This window comes from Ochlerotatus camptorhynchus, unplaced genomic scaffold (genome assembly GCF_037179485.1).
Source record: "Ochlerotatus camptorhynchus isolate MF236.1 unplaced genomic scaffold, CSIRO-AGI_Acam_v1.1 ptg000293l, whole genome shotgun sequence".
In the NCBI taxonomy this organism is placed as follows: domain Eukaryota; kingdom Metazoa; phylum Arthropoda; class Insecta; order Diptera; family Culicidae; genus Ochlerotatus; species Ochlerotatus camptorhynchus.
In genome coordinates, this window is record NW_027040782.1 from 197,413 (window position 1) to 213,645 (window position 16,233).

A 16,233-nucleotide genomic window follows, 5' to 3' on the forward strand; every position below is an offset into this window, starting at 1 on the left:
CGAGTTTCAATCCTCTACTTGATCCACCATGACAATTTTTTCGGTTTGGTGTTGGAAAACCACTTGGGATTAGGATACAAATTGCCGTGACATTTTGTAGAGCAACAACAAAACAACAACGAGTACCACAGTCACTGTTTATGAGCAGTCTCACTAACACTAGTGCTTCAAAGGAGAAGGGAACAGTTGCCAGTCTTCTTGATTTGTAGTCTTTGGCTTTAGCCTTGGATTTCTTATGGTTCGAAACAAATAAATTGATCATTGCAATGGTGATATTGAACTTACTACCAATAACAAACCCCTCCGAATTTCTGCAGCAATAATTCTTGTTTTATTTGAGAAAAAAATCTTCCTGGATGTCGGTAAATTACAATATATTTTTTATATGTATACTAATCTGAGGCTCGCTAGGCAAAAGGATTTTGAAAATTGATTTTATCATATTATTGTTTTCATTATTCTTTCCCTCAATTTACGCTTCGATTCGTTTCGTTCCTTCCACTCATAATTATAGTCCATTTGAATGCAGAGTAAATTGCGTAGATTTATGCATGCTGTTTAAGTAGGTAGTCAATATCTAGTTTTATGTGTGTTATAAATCATTTCGGTTTTTTGTTCGTCACAGTGAAAATTTCCACACTGCGAACGACGAAGCGCGAAAGCAGCGAATCTCTTTAGGTTCTTATTATCTAGCGGTTTTTCCTTTCTCTTGCCTTTCCTTTCTTAGTACAGTTTTCGCATTACGAAAGAAGTAGGATAGAGCTAGAGAGTAGAGGTTGGTTGCCTTTACGCAATAAGTTTCTAGTTTAATCATCAAACAACGCACTCCAGTGTGGTGTGTGTATTTTATTTGTTTTGCAATCAATGATGTGAGGACAACTTGCATAATAAATTAAATAGCTTTCTTCTTCTTCACGTTTGTTAATTCATACACTGTGAGTAACATCTAACCGTGGTAATTAGGGGATCCTCATTCCATTTTCTGTCCACTTAAATGCTCGGATTATATGCAGTAGGTTGATCAATAGGGATTTCTTATTGTTGTTGTCAAACAAACGTCTCTGACGGATGACAGTTTCGAGCACGTGGAAGGGAAAATAATGTGATTCTCTTTTAAAATTATGCATCCAACGACTGACCTCGTTCGGGGGGGTGGTTGATTATGAAATTTCGTTAGGCAATGCTGTCGAAGATTTTGGATTTTGGGCTGAAATTCAGGAATCTCCGGGGTGTCCGTTTGCTGCTTACATCCTTTTATCCTCTCCCAAGTATATTTAGCACTTCGGATTCCGGTTTCCATTGAGAGCGAGGGAGACGCGAAACAGGAATGGGAGGACAGCACTTCCTTCCCACTCACGTTTATGGGTATATTTGAATTTCATGGGACATGGTCTAATGCTACAACTTGGGGCCATGACTCATGTTTGTGCCGGAGGAATTCGGCCATGTTAACTCTCTCCGCGGAGTCACCAACAAATTGTCTTCAGAACTAACTTATAAGTAGTTCTCCTAAATTGAAATTGTTCTCCAAATTGTCTCTCGTAAAATTCATCACCGAATTCGTTTAGAATTCTCATCAAATCTAATTTTCAACATCTTTAAAAAGTGGCCTTACAACAGAAATTTCAAAATTTTCATTTGTCCTATAATCATTTGGGACTAGTGGCTTTCGGGCTTTAAAAGTTTATCTTAAATATATGGGAACTAGGGCACGGGAGGAGGCCTTTTCTTACTAGTGACATCTATTGTTAAAATCAACTATTCCTAATTCTACAGTCGAGTATTGGAGAACAGCATCGAAAATTGCCTTCGCCTGTGTGCCGCCAAGTGTGGCAACTGGATCGGGCTGTTAAGGCTGACCAGAACAGGAGAAACCCAGTCTCGGTAGTGCACGATTCTGGAGCTGGTCCCCAATCCCAGCCGATACATATAGGCGCTCTTGAATGCATGGGATTGGTGGTTCGCGAGTGTCCGTCTATTGTGTGGTAGCCAAAGGAGTAAAGAATTGCCTCCTTCGTGCTCCTAGTGTTTTTCCAAGAAACCGGGCCAGAACCGGCCGATAGAACGGTCCACATTAGTGCGCGAATGGACGAACGAAAGTGCGCCGCAACCAAAATAACTAGTGCCCCGACGCCTGCGAAAACGCTGAGAGCAACGAGGGAAAAGGTAAGTTGCATGCTACCTTCTTAATGTTATCAAGTGAACAATTATGCGAAGTTTCAAGGAATTCGGAGAGGTAAAAATAAAACCGATTCGTCAGCTGGCGTGGAACTGGTCAATTAACTCCGCTAATTCTCGCTCAAATTCTCCACTGAATACTCGTTTCAGTTGCCATGCTTGACATTCTGACAGGAATTTGATTTGAAACCTCCTACGATCTCTGCTCAGAATTTCCCTGGAATTTCAAAATAGACGTGACCGAAGTCCTCCCTTCAATTTCTTTTAGAATTGTTTATAAATCCCATAATCATTTTGGAATTCTAGTCAGAATTACCATTTTTTAAAGGAAATCTCATGGCTATTTCTCCTTAAAGTTCACCTGGAATTCTCATCACAATTCCATTGTCCTAAGCATCTGTTCATAAATTCCCATGCAATTGAATTTCTCCTTAAAATTCACTAGAAATATTCCCCTGGAAAGTCCTCTGCATTCAGAAAGTCGCCAAAGCTACAAAAGCGTATCAGGTGGGACATGTTGTAAGAATGCCAGATAACAAAGATAACAACCGGCTGAAAATTCCTCTCATCCTCTTCCATTCAGCCATAACGTTTTTTTTTTGTTTATGGAAACAATTCACAACAGTTTATTCCTACAACGCCAAACAAAATCAAGATATTCGACAACATTGCCACCAAACGCAACGACCTTGCATCAACCCGTCAAGATTTTTTCCCGCACCCACTCGTACCTGTTGACGTTTCTGCCGCTTAGAAAATCCGCTCGTAGAACAGCAAATAGGCTTGGGCGTTCAGCACCTGCTCTTCGGTCGTCTCGCGGACGTGACTGTCGGACACGTAGTACCACTTGCCGGGCGGTGGGTCCACGTCCGGTAGGATTTCCGCCTTGGGCGTGTAACCCACGGCGCCTTCCTCGTCGCCGTCGGAGGTGGTCATTCCGGTGCTGGATCGACTGCTCGACAAGCTGCTGGACGAACTGAGCGCATCGTCACTGTCCCTGGCGGCGGTGGTCATATTGCGGGCCTGTTCTTTGGCCAGTTCCCGTTCGAGCTGAAGGGCTTCCTCGTCCTTCTGGTCCAGTTCGGCTTTGGATCCCTTCGGCAGGAACTCCCACCGCATATCGTCTCGTGGAAGCTGTGGACGGACTTTCACATAGGCTACGTAGTGTCCTCCGTGCATGGTGCCCGAATGTTCCACGATTCCGTACAACGAGTAGAGCAGTTTCTTCTGGCCGGGCATAACGTTGGGCAGCTTTTTTACCCGGGAACCGCAGAACGGAGCAATGTCCAGCACGAAGGGAAACGTAACGGATTTGGTGATCTTTCGTAGCATTCCGCGAGGTCCGACCTGGAAGCGTTTGAGGTGCAGGATGAGGACAGCCGGTGGGGAAGAAATCAGAAACTGCTTCGTTGCATTCGTATTGACCGATTTGCCGTCCTTGCCGTTGATTCGTTCGGTGCAGGCAAGGCAGCAGACCTTGTTACTGCCAGTCATCAGTTCGGCGACCGTGAAGCCGTTCAAGCAGGATTGAATGGAACATTCGTTTTCTTCGCATTGGTATCGTGGGGCCAACGTACTTCCCCAGTCGGCATGGCTGTAGGTTCTCTGGCGACGTGTCTTCAAGTTTTTGGCATCCTGCTCGTCCTGCTGCTGATCACCGCTACTGTTCAGCGTCATCTTCTCCATCATGATGGCCACTCCCTCGGCACTCAAACCTAGCTCACAAACCACGTTGCCGTCCCCGACGCCTTCCTTGTTCGGGTTCTCCGGTGTGTCATCGCGCTTTTCCGGTCCAACCGACGACTGTTGGTTGCCGTTTTGATCTATCTGAGCGCCGCCGAATTTCTTCGGTTGCGAATCATCCGTTAGATTGTCTTCCACATCCGCATCGGACATTCCGTCGTCATCTGCCTCGGACTCACCGTCAGCTCCTCCGCCGGCACCGGAATCCGTTCCCGTTTCTGGCCCTGTGGCACCGGCCGCCGTGGCATTCGAATTGAGCAGGTTCTTGTCCTTCTTAACAGCGGCACGATTGGCTTTCTTGACACGTCGGCGCTCCTTACTGCTCAGCGGTTTGCAGGTTGCCCCGGAAGAGGAAGCACCAAAGCCGTAATCGGGTTCCGGACTGCCTTTCCGTCGGATAGGAGGTTGCGGCTTTTCGACGCTCACCGGCAGCGAAAGATCCAGGAAGGACTCGTGCCGAGAGGACACGTGGTAGCACTCCTGGCAGGTAAGGGTCGACACGAGGAAGCCCCGGAACACCGGCTCCGGACGGAAGATCCGATCTTCTGCTTGCGCGCCGTAGAATTTGATTTTTTCCTTCATAGAATTTTCGACGGTTTGGGGATTGACATTTTTGCTATAGCCTAACGAAATCAGGATCACCAGTTGGTATCTGTGGACAAAGGAAAGATTTAGATTCAACATCAGAGTGTAGAACGCGATCCACCGTAACTCACCTCCTTAAATCTTCAACCGCAACGCTCACCAGTAAATGTCTGAGCAGCTCGTGCGAATCATGCTGCTCGGCACCGGCAAACTGGGGCCACTTGGCGGTCAGTTGTCGCAACAGGTTGCTCGGCGAGAAAACGCCGCCTTCGGACTGCAGCTCTGTTAGCGTGTAGGCCAGGGACTCCGTCAAACTGCCCCATACATCCAGCTCGCTATTGATCGGTCTCAGTTCCGTTTCGGATCCATCCTTGTGCTTCAGCAGTCCACCTGGCAGTTGGAACTTTTCCCCTTTCGTAGCAGATTCCTTCAGAACGTCCAACAGGAACGGAGTCCGGGCAAGACACTGAAGCACGGCATTGTAAAAGCAGGTATTACCCAAGTTGGACAGGCCTCGAACTCGCGGGAGACCATCAATGATGGCGGCATTGGGATCCCTGTAAATGTCCAACCGGAGATCTCGATAGTTTGGTGTCGTAAGAGGAGCAATCGAGTTGGTGCCTTTCGGTCGATTCTGACCGCTGGCCAGTCCCATGGTACTGCTGGTGACGGTCGATCCGGAAGCAATGGGTATTGGCATGGCATCACCCATTACCGCCCGGAGGTCATCGACCGTTGCAAGTAGTTTCTGTTCAATATTGGTTATAGCCGGTGGGCCATCCTTGGCCTTCTCCGCTTCTCGTTTCACAAACTCGACGCAATCTGCCAGCTTGGGCACCAACTTGGGGTTCACCTCATAGTCACACTGGTAGCACCAGACCTTGAACTCGGTCGTATTCATTGCCACCGAATGCGGTTCTGACCGGGGAGTCTGACGAAAAGAAAAACCCCATCAAAATCCCCTCCTACTACCAAGCCAGATAGCTTAAACCCCAAACCTTACCTTGTAATGAGCAAGGGCATGCTGGTTACGGTACCGCCCGCACAGCTGCGTTCCACACTGGAGGCATAGCCATAAACACATATCGTAGGACATCGCTCCCTCCACCTCGCCATCCCCAGCGGCCGCCAGATCCAGGGTCTTGTCCTCCACGCATTTGGGACAGTGCTTCTCCAGACCGTTCAATTTCAGCTTCTTCTTGACCATCGTCGGGTCGATTGCTTTCTTCACGTGGACGCACTTATCCCCCGGAGCGGAGTGGGGATGCAACCGCGCATCGTCGTTCGATTCCGTCGAGGAATCGTCGTCCCTGATCTCATTGCACTTTTTCTTCACCATCGCGCACTCGGGACGGCCTCAAGCACCTGAAAACCCACCAAACAAAGAATATATCAATCCACCAGACTGGGTGCTGCTGCGGCGGAACGGCGGCCACGGGGGAAGAGACGCAACCTCCTCCCCGTTGACCTAGAAAACATTCAACACACAAAGAACCTCCTACTCTAGCTGTGGCACTCCCAAACCACCAGAAATAATTCACCGGACCAATCCTGGTGGATCCAGAACTAGACTTTTCCACTTTCTACGCCTTTTCACTGCGGACAACCAACACACATCACACGACAGGGACCACTCTCTCCCGTGCACGGATCATCCATTCATTCCCCCACCACAATAATTGAGGTTAATTGCATTTGCACCAAAGGAAAAGAAGTCATTCCTGCGCACGGAAGCGCCCAGCCCCAGCGAATTCCAACGAACCTCGGAACACCGCATTGTCAACTTACTTTTGCACTACGGATTTCGCAAACCGGATCGATGATTCAGCGCACAAAATTCAATTTAAAAACACCTCAAAATACGTACGGAGCAGAAAGTTTTCATCTTTCGCACTGCGTCTCGTCGTCGTCAATTTTTTAGACCAGCACAAAGGTGAGATGACTGACAGAAACGGAGTGAATGACAGATGATTACCCGAGTAGAAGTTTTTGATTTAACGAAAACGCCAGACGAAAATAGACGACGGGTTCTACCCTTTGTGGTCGATGGTGGATCAGTTCAACACGAGGGCTTTCCGCCAACATGGATTACCGGGTGGTGCCTATGAAATTACCGCGAATTGGGTTCCTTAGGGGTATAGACTTCTCTGACGTTTGTGAATTGGGTTCTTTAAGGGTATTGAGGTAAATACATATTCGTAATCTGCATTAAAAATGGAACCCACTGGAACTATTTTAAATAAGTTCGATTACATTTACAAAAATCACCTTATTAGCGCCCCTCGGTGCCACTTCGTATGGGAGCGAGCTGTCAGTTTGTTAGTTTAGTGTCAAACAGTGAAGTTGTTGTTTTGCTTTAAATCTTAATTTAAAAATCGAGATGAAAGTGTGTGGGTTCGAAAAAAATATCGCTATCAGGGCATTATCATTATGCAAATCTAGGAAAAATTTCAAGCAATGTTAGTACTTGGCACAAACGATTCGCTCATCTGGGAGAAACCAATTTGAAAAAGTTAGTCAGGAATCATATGGTTGAAGGGCTTGATATTGGACTTGGAAATGAGGAGCTTGATCCTATTGTATGCAAAGGATGCATAATAGGTAAGCAATCACGAGAAGTGTTTAAGAAAGAAGAAAGAGTTCGTTCAAGGAGGCCTCTAGAGTTGATTCATAGCGATGTTTGTGGCCATATGACTGACGAGACTTATGATGGATTCAGGTATTATGTCTCCTTTATTGACGATTTCACTCATTTCGTGATCGTTTATTTGATCAAACATAAGAGTGATGTGTTTAAAAAATTTGTTGAGTATGAGGCAATGGTCTCAGCTCAATTTAATTTGAAAATTTCCAAGTTGAGATCGGATAATGGTGGTGAGTATTTTGGTAAAGAATTCATGGCCTTTTGCACTAGCAAAGGGATCCAGATGATACCTACTGCCCCATACACCCCTCAACAGAATGGAGTGAGCGAACGCATGACTCGCACTCTGTTGGAAAAGGCTACAACCATATTACATGAAGGTGCAATGCCTTATGCTTTGTGGGGAGATGCGGTGTATGTCGCTGCTTATTTGACAAACCGAAGCCCCACAAGTGCATTGTCTGGATTAAAGACACCTTATGAAATGTGGTTCAATTGCAAGCCAGATGTCAGTAATTAATTAAAGGTGTTTGGTTGTATTGCTTATGCACACATTAACAAGGTGCATCGAAGCAAGCTTGATGGAAAGAGCAGGATTTTGGCCATGGTCGGTTATGCTCCGAATGGTTTTCGTCTGTGGGATGATAATGAGAATAAAATTGTCATCTCAAGAGACGTCATTTTCGATGAAGGAAAATTTTATTTTCATAGAAAGGATGAAATTTCCAACAATGAGGAAGTGTCCAATCCAGAGAGGAATGATGAAATTTTTGAGCTAGCTTTACCACAATCTCAAATGTTTCCTGAAGCTCAAGAACCAGAGTTTGTAGAAGTTAAAAATGAGGAGACAAGAGATGATGATGATGAGGAGGAAGATATTTTCTTGGAAGCGGAAAATGAGTAGACCGGACATTACGTTTGCGGTCAGTATTTTCAGTCGATTTCAGAGTAACCCAGATGACACCCACTGGACTGGACTCAAGCGGATTCTGAGATACCTTCAAGGAACCCGCAATCTATGCTTGATTTATCGAAGGAGGGACAACGAGGCACCACTTTTGGGATACGCGGATGCAGATTTTGCCAATGACGAAGAGGATAGGAGATCAATTTCTGGAAGTGCGTTTACGGTATATGGGAACCTCGTGTCATGGAGTACGAAGCGGCAACAACTCGTCAGCTTGTCATCAACCGAGGCGGAGCTGGTCTCGCTTTGTGCAGCATCCAAGGAGGGCATTTGGTTGTGTGAGTACATGCGCACAACCCTACCCACAGTGTGAAAGGGTTTTGCACACCCCTAGGAATACTACCAACCAAACCGCGTGAACGGCAATGATTTGACATCGACTCTCGGCATCGCTGTGAGTCGGCATCAGTGGTATTCAAGCAGTCAAGCAGGTAAGTGTAATAGTGGAGAGATCTCGTCGTGCTGGACGATTTCTGCTGGGTGCCGGAGGACTTCCACAATGGCGATCCGTGCCAGGTTTGTGTTCATTTCTTTTGGACACAAATAAATCGAATCAAGTAAATTATTCATGGTTCCCTGGCAGAAATCGTTCAGTACAAAAATAAAACGTGGAACAAAGTTAACAAAATGGTGGAGAAACCTTAAGTGAATAATTTTTTTTTTCTCGTACGGCAAAATGGCGGTCAACCATGACTGACGCTAAGAAGTGCTCAAAAAGTGTGACCGAAGTAATCAAAATAGCAGCAACAAAGGATTTATTGTTTGGTTTTGTGTTCGTTTTTTTTTTTGTTTTTTCAACGACGAGATAGAAAATTGTTTTACGTTGTGTCAAAGCGATCAGCAAAGAAGTTGTTGAGCCTCGCGTCTGGTTGACGTGTGTGAGTAGACATAGAAATTACGCGTTGTGTCGAGACGGCCAACATAGTGGTTGTAACCTCACGTTTGTGAGTGTGTGTAGACACATAGTTGTAGCAACAATCAATACGAAACTAACGATTTTAAATTGGCTCACCACTTTAGTAGCCTATTGGTCCCAAGCAAACGATTAACGTACCCTATTCTAGTTGAAATTCTATTACTACACTATGTTTGTTTTGATTCGCTATGAAAGTTTGACAGATAACATCAGGGGTGTGTGGATTGATGCAGAACATGCAGGGGTGAGTGAAATAGCTTGGGACTGCTTGGGACCGTTGTTCTGGTACTGAGTGAGCCAAAAATAATAATGATTTTCTTCGGGACCCAGTGGTCTTAGAGTTACCTCTATGGTTGTAGTGAAGCAGGACGCACACTGTATGATCATTTCCGACAGAAGCGGGTCGAGGCGACCGTCGGCTGTGGATTGAGACAACCACATCAACAGGGAGGTTAAGGTTTGCATCGAGACATCCGTTGTTTTGTAGCTCGGGACGAGCGTCAATACAGGTCGGGAGGACCGAGTTTGTTTCGAAATGAACCAGTAAACTCTAGAAAAAGTCGATGTACTGATCATATGATGTCATAAGCTGATCTCTTCACTACAACCAGCATATTGTAACAAAACGAAAAAAGAAGACGGTGGCTTGTCTTGACCCAATAATTTTATCAAGGTTGTTGTGTGATTTTTTTTTTCTCTCCTAGGCCATTTTATACAGTTGAGGGATTATTGTCTGTCAACAAACACGAATCTGACATGGCACGACATGCCAATGTCTATTCTAGCACAAGCTAGTGCTAGTTTTCCCCACAAGACAGAAACGTAGATGATAAAGCGAAGCCACATTTTTTTTTGGGTGCGCTGATATGCAAATAGTTTAACTGTATAACTGTGTGAAATTAATACGTATATATATTTTATTTTTCATATCGCATTGCCGTAAATGAAACTGGATTTTTTGAAGCATTTTTTTTTTCTTTGCGGAATATAAGAGCACTGGTTGCTAATTTCTTTTTTTCTTCCTTCCCAATAGTTGGGGTGATAAATAAATATGAAAAATTATATCTTGATTTTATGGTGATTTTAGTAACGCAATTCGTTTACCGCGTATTTTATAGCTATCAGCAAAATGGAAAGTGAAGAAAATAGTGACCCAAATGCGATTGGCGAAGCGAATGGCGAGGAGTGTCTAATCGAATTCACCGAAAATATTCCTACGGACCCAGAGGATTCCAATGACCCATTGGAAATAAATCATGCACCGGGCGATGCAGTCGAAAGTGGTTCGAAGCGAGATGAAAATATCGTTTCACGCCAGCCGCTTTACAACGACCATACAACAGGAGGTTTTTCCACCGGAACGGCCGAGAATCCCCAACCAGTAAGTACATCTTCTGACCGGCTCCACCGACTTGAAGTTGCAATTACTGAACTTGCACAGATGATAGTCCAAACCACCGATCACGCAAACAAGCCTGACGACAAAGACAAATCTACGGATCACACATGGGGTCATTCCAATCTCGGCACCGGTATCGCTGCACCTCATACTGAAGGTGCAGCATTTCGATGGGACCAGTTGAAACCAGTCCCAAAAGACACCCCGGCAAGCAAAATGTGGGAAGCCTGGAAGCGGTTCATTGAGACTTTTGAAATAACTGCTTCACTCTCAAATACCAACGATCCAGCGCGTCGATCACGGCTTCTTTTTCTCTCTCTCGGAGAGCAAATGCAAGGCATTGTACGGGCCGCACAGCTGAGGCCAAATCTCGACGATCCTGGTTGCTACGAAAAATTCGTAGCAAACATCGACAATTACTTAAAATCGATGACGGATACGGCTGCGGAGCACGAGGCTTTTTGTCGTATGCGACAGGAAAGGGACGAAACGGCAATGGCATTCCATGCCCGCCTGACAGATGAGGTGAGGCTATGCGGATATGGAGGCAATGACCAGATTCGGTTTGTCCGTGCTCAGCTACTAAAGGGGATGAATAACCAAGAACTAGCCAAGACGGCCAGAATGTTTGGATACGACGCCAACTTTATTGTTCAATCGGCAACACGTTGCGAGGCTTTCGAACCAGAGAGAGCTCCCCCCGAGGCTACGGAAGTATCAGTGGTAAACCGAACTAAGAGAACATTCGAACAAGCACAGCCAGTTGATCATCGCCATAGATGCCAAAATGCGGCGGGGCTTTCGTCGAAGCGCTTTCGTGGAGGTGGTGGCTACGTGGGCAGACGTGGTCGATGCTCACGTTGTAATCATCTGGCTCACCATAACGAACAATGTCCAGCCTTAACCAGAAATTGCAACACATGTGGCCAGCGGGGGCATTTTTCGGTGACCTGTCGCCGTCGACGTGTGAACCGCGTAGAGGAGGATAAACGCAGTAATAGCCGTGTCAACGAAGATAATGGAAACGGAAAGGTATAAATTAAATCGTATTCTACTCTTCCAATTACTTCTTCACAAGTAAATCTGTGACATTAATTGAATTAAAACCATAGTTCCTGGCTAATAAATAAAATAAACTGAGGAGTAGGATTTTTCATCTTACCGTTTTGTTCTTGTTCCCTTTTCCCCATTTCCTTTACAGAATATCAATTCATTGTCTCTCGATGATGTTTTAGTCGACTGTCGTTTGGGTGACTCCAATCCTATCAATTTTCTAATCGATTCCGGTGCTGACGTCAATGTCATTGGGGGAAGAGACTGGAATCGTTTGCGAATTGAGTATGAAAGTGGGTCCGCAAAACTGGAACTAGTCGATTCCGCAAAAGTCAACGATTTAAGGGCGTACGCCACGGATAAACCAATGTCGGTGCTATGCGTTTTCAGAGCAGATGTGCGACTCAAAAGCGGTCCCACCAAGGCGATTCGAGCAGAGTTTATTGTTATCCCCGAGGGTCGTCGCTCATTACTTGGAAGATCTACTGCCAGTGATATGAGTTTGTTGACAGTGGGGATGACAGTTAATCATTGCTCAAAACCTGCCACACTGGAAACCTTCCCGAAAATGCCTAATATCAAAGTAAAATTCAACATCGATAGATCCATCCCCCCCGAACGAAACGCTTATTACAACGTTCCAGCAGCGTTTCGAGAGGAGGCAAAACTTCGGCTTCAGGAGATGGAAGCTCGGGGAATCATCGAAAGAGTAACAAAAGCACCTGAATGGATTAGTGGAATGTCCGCTGTAGCAAAAGGGAAGAACTGTTAAAGTATATGAGAGTGCACAGAGAATGGGACGAATTTCTGAGAGAAGAATCTCTCTCCAGAAGTTCTCACCACCAACCTATTTGAATAGGCTCAATACGAAGAGAAATATTATTTGAGAAAAATCTTCTCCAAATAATATTTCCCAAACCCTTTTTCTTCCTTTTAGTTGGAGATGAAATCCACCACCCAATAACCAAACGATAATCTTTACTATTAATAAGATTTATTATTGGTAACCAAAAAAGTATTAGTCATAGAAGATAATATGCAAAAGTTCAAGTGACAATGTCTTTCTCAACTGATTTGTAGCTCTAGTGATGTTTATCTATCTACGCGGAATTCTGTCTGCTATAGCTTCTACCGTTTCGTGCTTTATGCACACACACTACTCTGCTAGTTGTTTGATCTCTGATCTCGTCTCTGAGCTTTCGTCATAAGCAGCCAAAGCTGCGAATCCTATTAAAAATAAATTGAATTCTAACAAGAACGATTTCCGCCTAGTTGTTAATATGAGGGCACCCAACATAGCGATTAAGCGCGAATATTTCCGCTTGCCATTAATCCAAGAAATGAAGTCAAAGTTACACGGAGCAAAGTTTTTCTCCAAACTAGATCTTACTAGCGCTTATTACCATCTTGAGTTACACCAGGAATCACGAGATGTAACAACGTTCCTGGCCGAGAATGGTATGTACCGGTTTACGAGACTCATGTTTGGTGTGAATTGTGCACCTGAAATTTTTCAGAGAGAAATGATGCGCATATTGGGGAACGTAAAAAACGTCATTGTTTACATTGACGATATTCTAGTGTTCGCTGGGTCATTAGAAGAACTCCACACAATTGTCGCTCAAGTGTTGCAGATATTAAGAAACAATAATCTGACGCTAAATACAGCCAAATGCGAACTAGATAAGCGTCGCATAAAATTTCTCGGTCATGAATTGGATGAATCCGGATTTCACGTGGACGAGTTAAAGGTAAAGCATCTGCAGCAATTTCGTCAACCGACTACCGCCTCCGAACTGCGAAGTTTCCTCGGACTAGCATCCTTTATTAGCCCACACATAAGAAATTTCGCAGACTTAACAAATCCGTTATGGTCTATTGCTACGTCGAAATCATGGAATTGGGGCCCAAGTCAATCGAAAGCGTTCGAGGAAACAAAGAACCAAATCGCTCGATGCACAATAGCTTTAGGTTTCTTTTCGGACACGGACAAAACAATACTATATACTGACGCATCTCCAAATGCGTTGGGGGCGGTCCTCGTCCAAGAAGACGCGCTCAATAAATCACGGATTATTAGCTTTGCGTCGAAGGCACTAACCTCTACCGAAAAAAAATACGCACAAAACCAGCGAGAAGCTCTGAGCACCGTGTGGGCCGTAGAGCACTTCTCTTATTTTCTATTGGGGAGGCATTTTACCCTTCGTACTGACGCTCAAGGTGTTATCTTCATTCTAAATAGATCTCGCGAGGATTCCAAACGCGCCCTAACTAGAGCAGATGGCTGGGCTTTAAGACTCAGCCCGTACAGTTACGATGTTGAGTATGTGAGGGGCAGAGAAAATATTGCGGATCCTTCATCTCGATTATATCATGGCGAGGACGGTCCATTTGAAGAAGACACGAGCCCATGGGAGATCGGTACACTTGAGATCAACGTAGCAGGGTTCTTGACTGAAAAAGAAATTCGAAGCGCAACGGACAAGGATGCAACACTACAGGATGTGATGCGAGCTCTAAAATTCAGTGATTGGTCGAAACAATTGCAGGTCTACCAGTCGGTGGCGGATGATCTATCTGCGGAAAATGGTATTCTCGTAAAGAATGGCTGTGCAGTAATTCCAGAGGATCTGCGGCATAAGACCTTACAAATTGCACATCAGGGTCATCCGATGACAGCTAAATTAAAGAGCATACTTAGAGAGCGCGTTTGGTGGCCAGGAATCTCTAAGGATGCCGAAAACTGGGTCAAATCCTGCGCAACATGTGCAGCTACCGGACGGCCCGAGAAACCAACTCCAATGGAACGCGTGTTCGCGCCAAAAGAAGTATGGGAAACCATTGCAATGGACTTCAATGGACCATACTCAAGGTTTGGTGGCATACACAGTATGCAAAAAAAGTTTATCCACCCCCCTACCAATTTACATTTATTTTTGTTTTTCTGGTGAAAATCAGTTTAATTTTATGAGTGTTCTTCCATGATTTATCAATTTATGCTTTTTTATCACATTGCCATTGAAAAAACGGCGTTTATATCTTTTCTTGAGACTTCATGTGATAAATTATGAAAAATGGTAAAGAATTACGCAAAAAAAGTTTATCCACCCCCAAACGGATACTATGACTTAAGTGTGTTTTACAGAGTTTTAGTGTGTATTCTGCAACTTTCTCGAATGTAAACATTGTGTCTATCTGTCATTTAGTGCTCTTGAAGTTTTCGTGCTCAAAATTTCAATTTTGTGTTCAAAATTGGAAGTTATTTGTTTCAAAATGCTCAAAAAAGACCAAATTTCGATCAGTATCCGAAATTTGACTATTGAACATCACAAAACTGGCAAAAGCTACCGTGATATTGCCGATATTGTCCAGCTTCACAAATATACGGTCACTAGAATTGTGCAGATGTACAAAAAGCGTGGATCTATCTCACCAGCTAAGCGATCGGGGCGTCCTTCAAAGACAACTAACCGAATTGACAGAGCTATCGTGAAGAAGGCGGAGCTGGACCGGGGTCTATCAGCTCCGAAAATTGCGAAACAGATTGAAAGCGAGTTTTCAATTCAACTGACATCACAATCCGTACGAAATCGTCTTCATAAGAAAAGTTTTAAGGGCAGAGTAGCTCTTAAGAAGCCATGGTTGTCCGCAATATATTTCATAAAAAGATTGAAGTGGGCCCAGGACCACATTTCATGGACCAAAATTTTATGGTATCTGATGGTATGGTCTGATGGTATCAATGGTGACCCAAACAGCATTATTTTCGTCTCGTCTGACCAGATCACCTTAGTCCAGTCATCACTGGTCCATGAAATGTGGTCCACTTCAATCTTTTTTTTTTAATTATTTTGCTGACAACCATTGCTTCTTAAGAGCTACTTTACCCTTAAAGGTTTTCTTATGAAGACAATTTCGTACGGATTGTGATGTCAGTTGAATGGAAAACTCGCTTTCAATCTGTTTCGCAATTTTCGGAGCTGATAGTCCCCGGTCCAGCTCCGCCTTCTTCACGATAGCTCTGTCAATTCGGTTAGTTGTCTTTGAAGGACGCCCCGATCGCCTAGCTGGTGAGATAGATCCACGCTTTTTGTACATCTGCACAATTCTAGTGACCGTATATTTGTGAAGCTGGACAATATCGGCAATATCACGGTAGCTTTTGCCAGTTTTGTGATGTTCAATAGTTAAATTTCGGATACTGATCGAAATTTGGTCTTTTTTGGGCATTTTGAAACAAATAACTTCCAATTTTGAACACAAAATTGAAATTTTGAGCACGAAAACTTCAAGAGCACTAAATGACAGATAGACACAATGTTTACATTCGAGAAAGTTGCAGAATACACACTAAAACTCTGTAAAACACACTTAAATCATAGTATCCGTTTGGGGGTGGATAAACTTTTTTTGCGTAATTTTTTACAATTTTACATAATTTATCACATGAAATCTCAAGAAAAGATATAAACGCCATATTTTCAATGGCAATGTGATAAAGAAGCATAAATTGATAAATCATGGAAGAACACTCATAAAATTAAACTGATTTTCACCAGAAAAACAAAAATAAATGTAAATTGGTAGGGGGGTGGATAAACTTTTTTTGCATACTGTACGTCCTTCTCGTTGTAGATTATCGCTCCAGATTTTTGATAGCCCGCATAGTGAAGTCTACAAGTTTTGAATTTACTCGTAAAGTGATGGAGGAGCTCTTCGATAGAGAAGGGTTTCCAAAGAATATCAAA

The 16,233-nt window shown here is 44.2% G+C and overlaps 1 protein-coding gene across 4 annotated transcripts; it reads right to left on the reverse strand.

Moving 5' to 3' along the window:
• Window positions 1-308: 308 nt before the first annotated feature.
• Window positions 309-6,425, reverse strand: Usp16-45 (ubiquitin specific protease 16/45). 4 transcript variants are annotated; one of them, XM_065228548.1, is made up of 5 exons: window positions 6,295-6,425; window positions 5,510-5,871; window positions 4,638-5,437; window positions 2,910-4,573; window positions 309-1,061 (listed from the first exon to the last, which is right to left on the reverse strand). In XM_065228548.1, the coding sequence occupies exons 2-4, from the start codon at window positions 5,843-5,845 to the stop codon at window positions 2,929-2,931; spliced, it is 2,781 nt and encodes a 926-aa protein (XP_065084620.1). In that variant the 5' UTR covers window positions 5,846-5,871; window positions 6,295-6,425; the 3' UTR covers window positions 309-1,061; window positions 2,910-2,928. The 4 variants fall into 4 exon arrangements, with proteins under 4 accessions (XP_065084620.1, XP_065084616.1, XP_065084618.1 ...); XM_065228544.1 differs by having other exon boundaries at window positions 309-4,573; XM_065228546.1 differs by having other exon boundaries at window positions 309-4,573; window positions 6,374-6,390.
• Window positions 6,426-16,233: the final 9,808 nt, after the last annotated feature.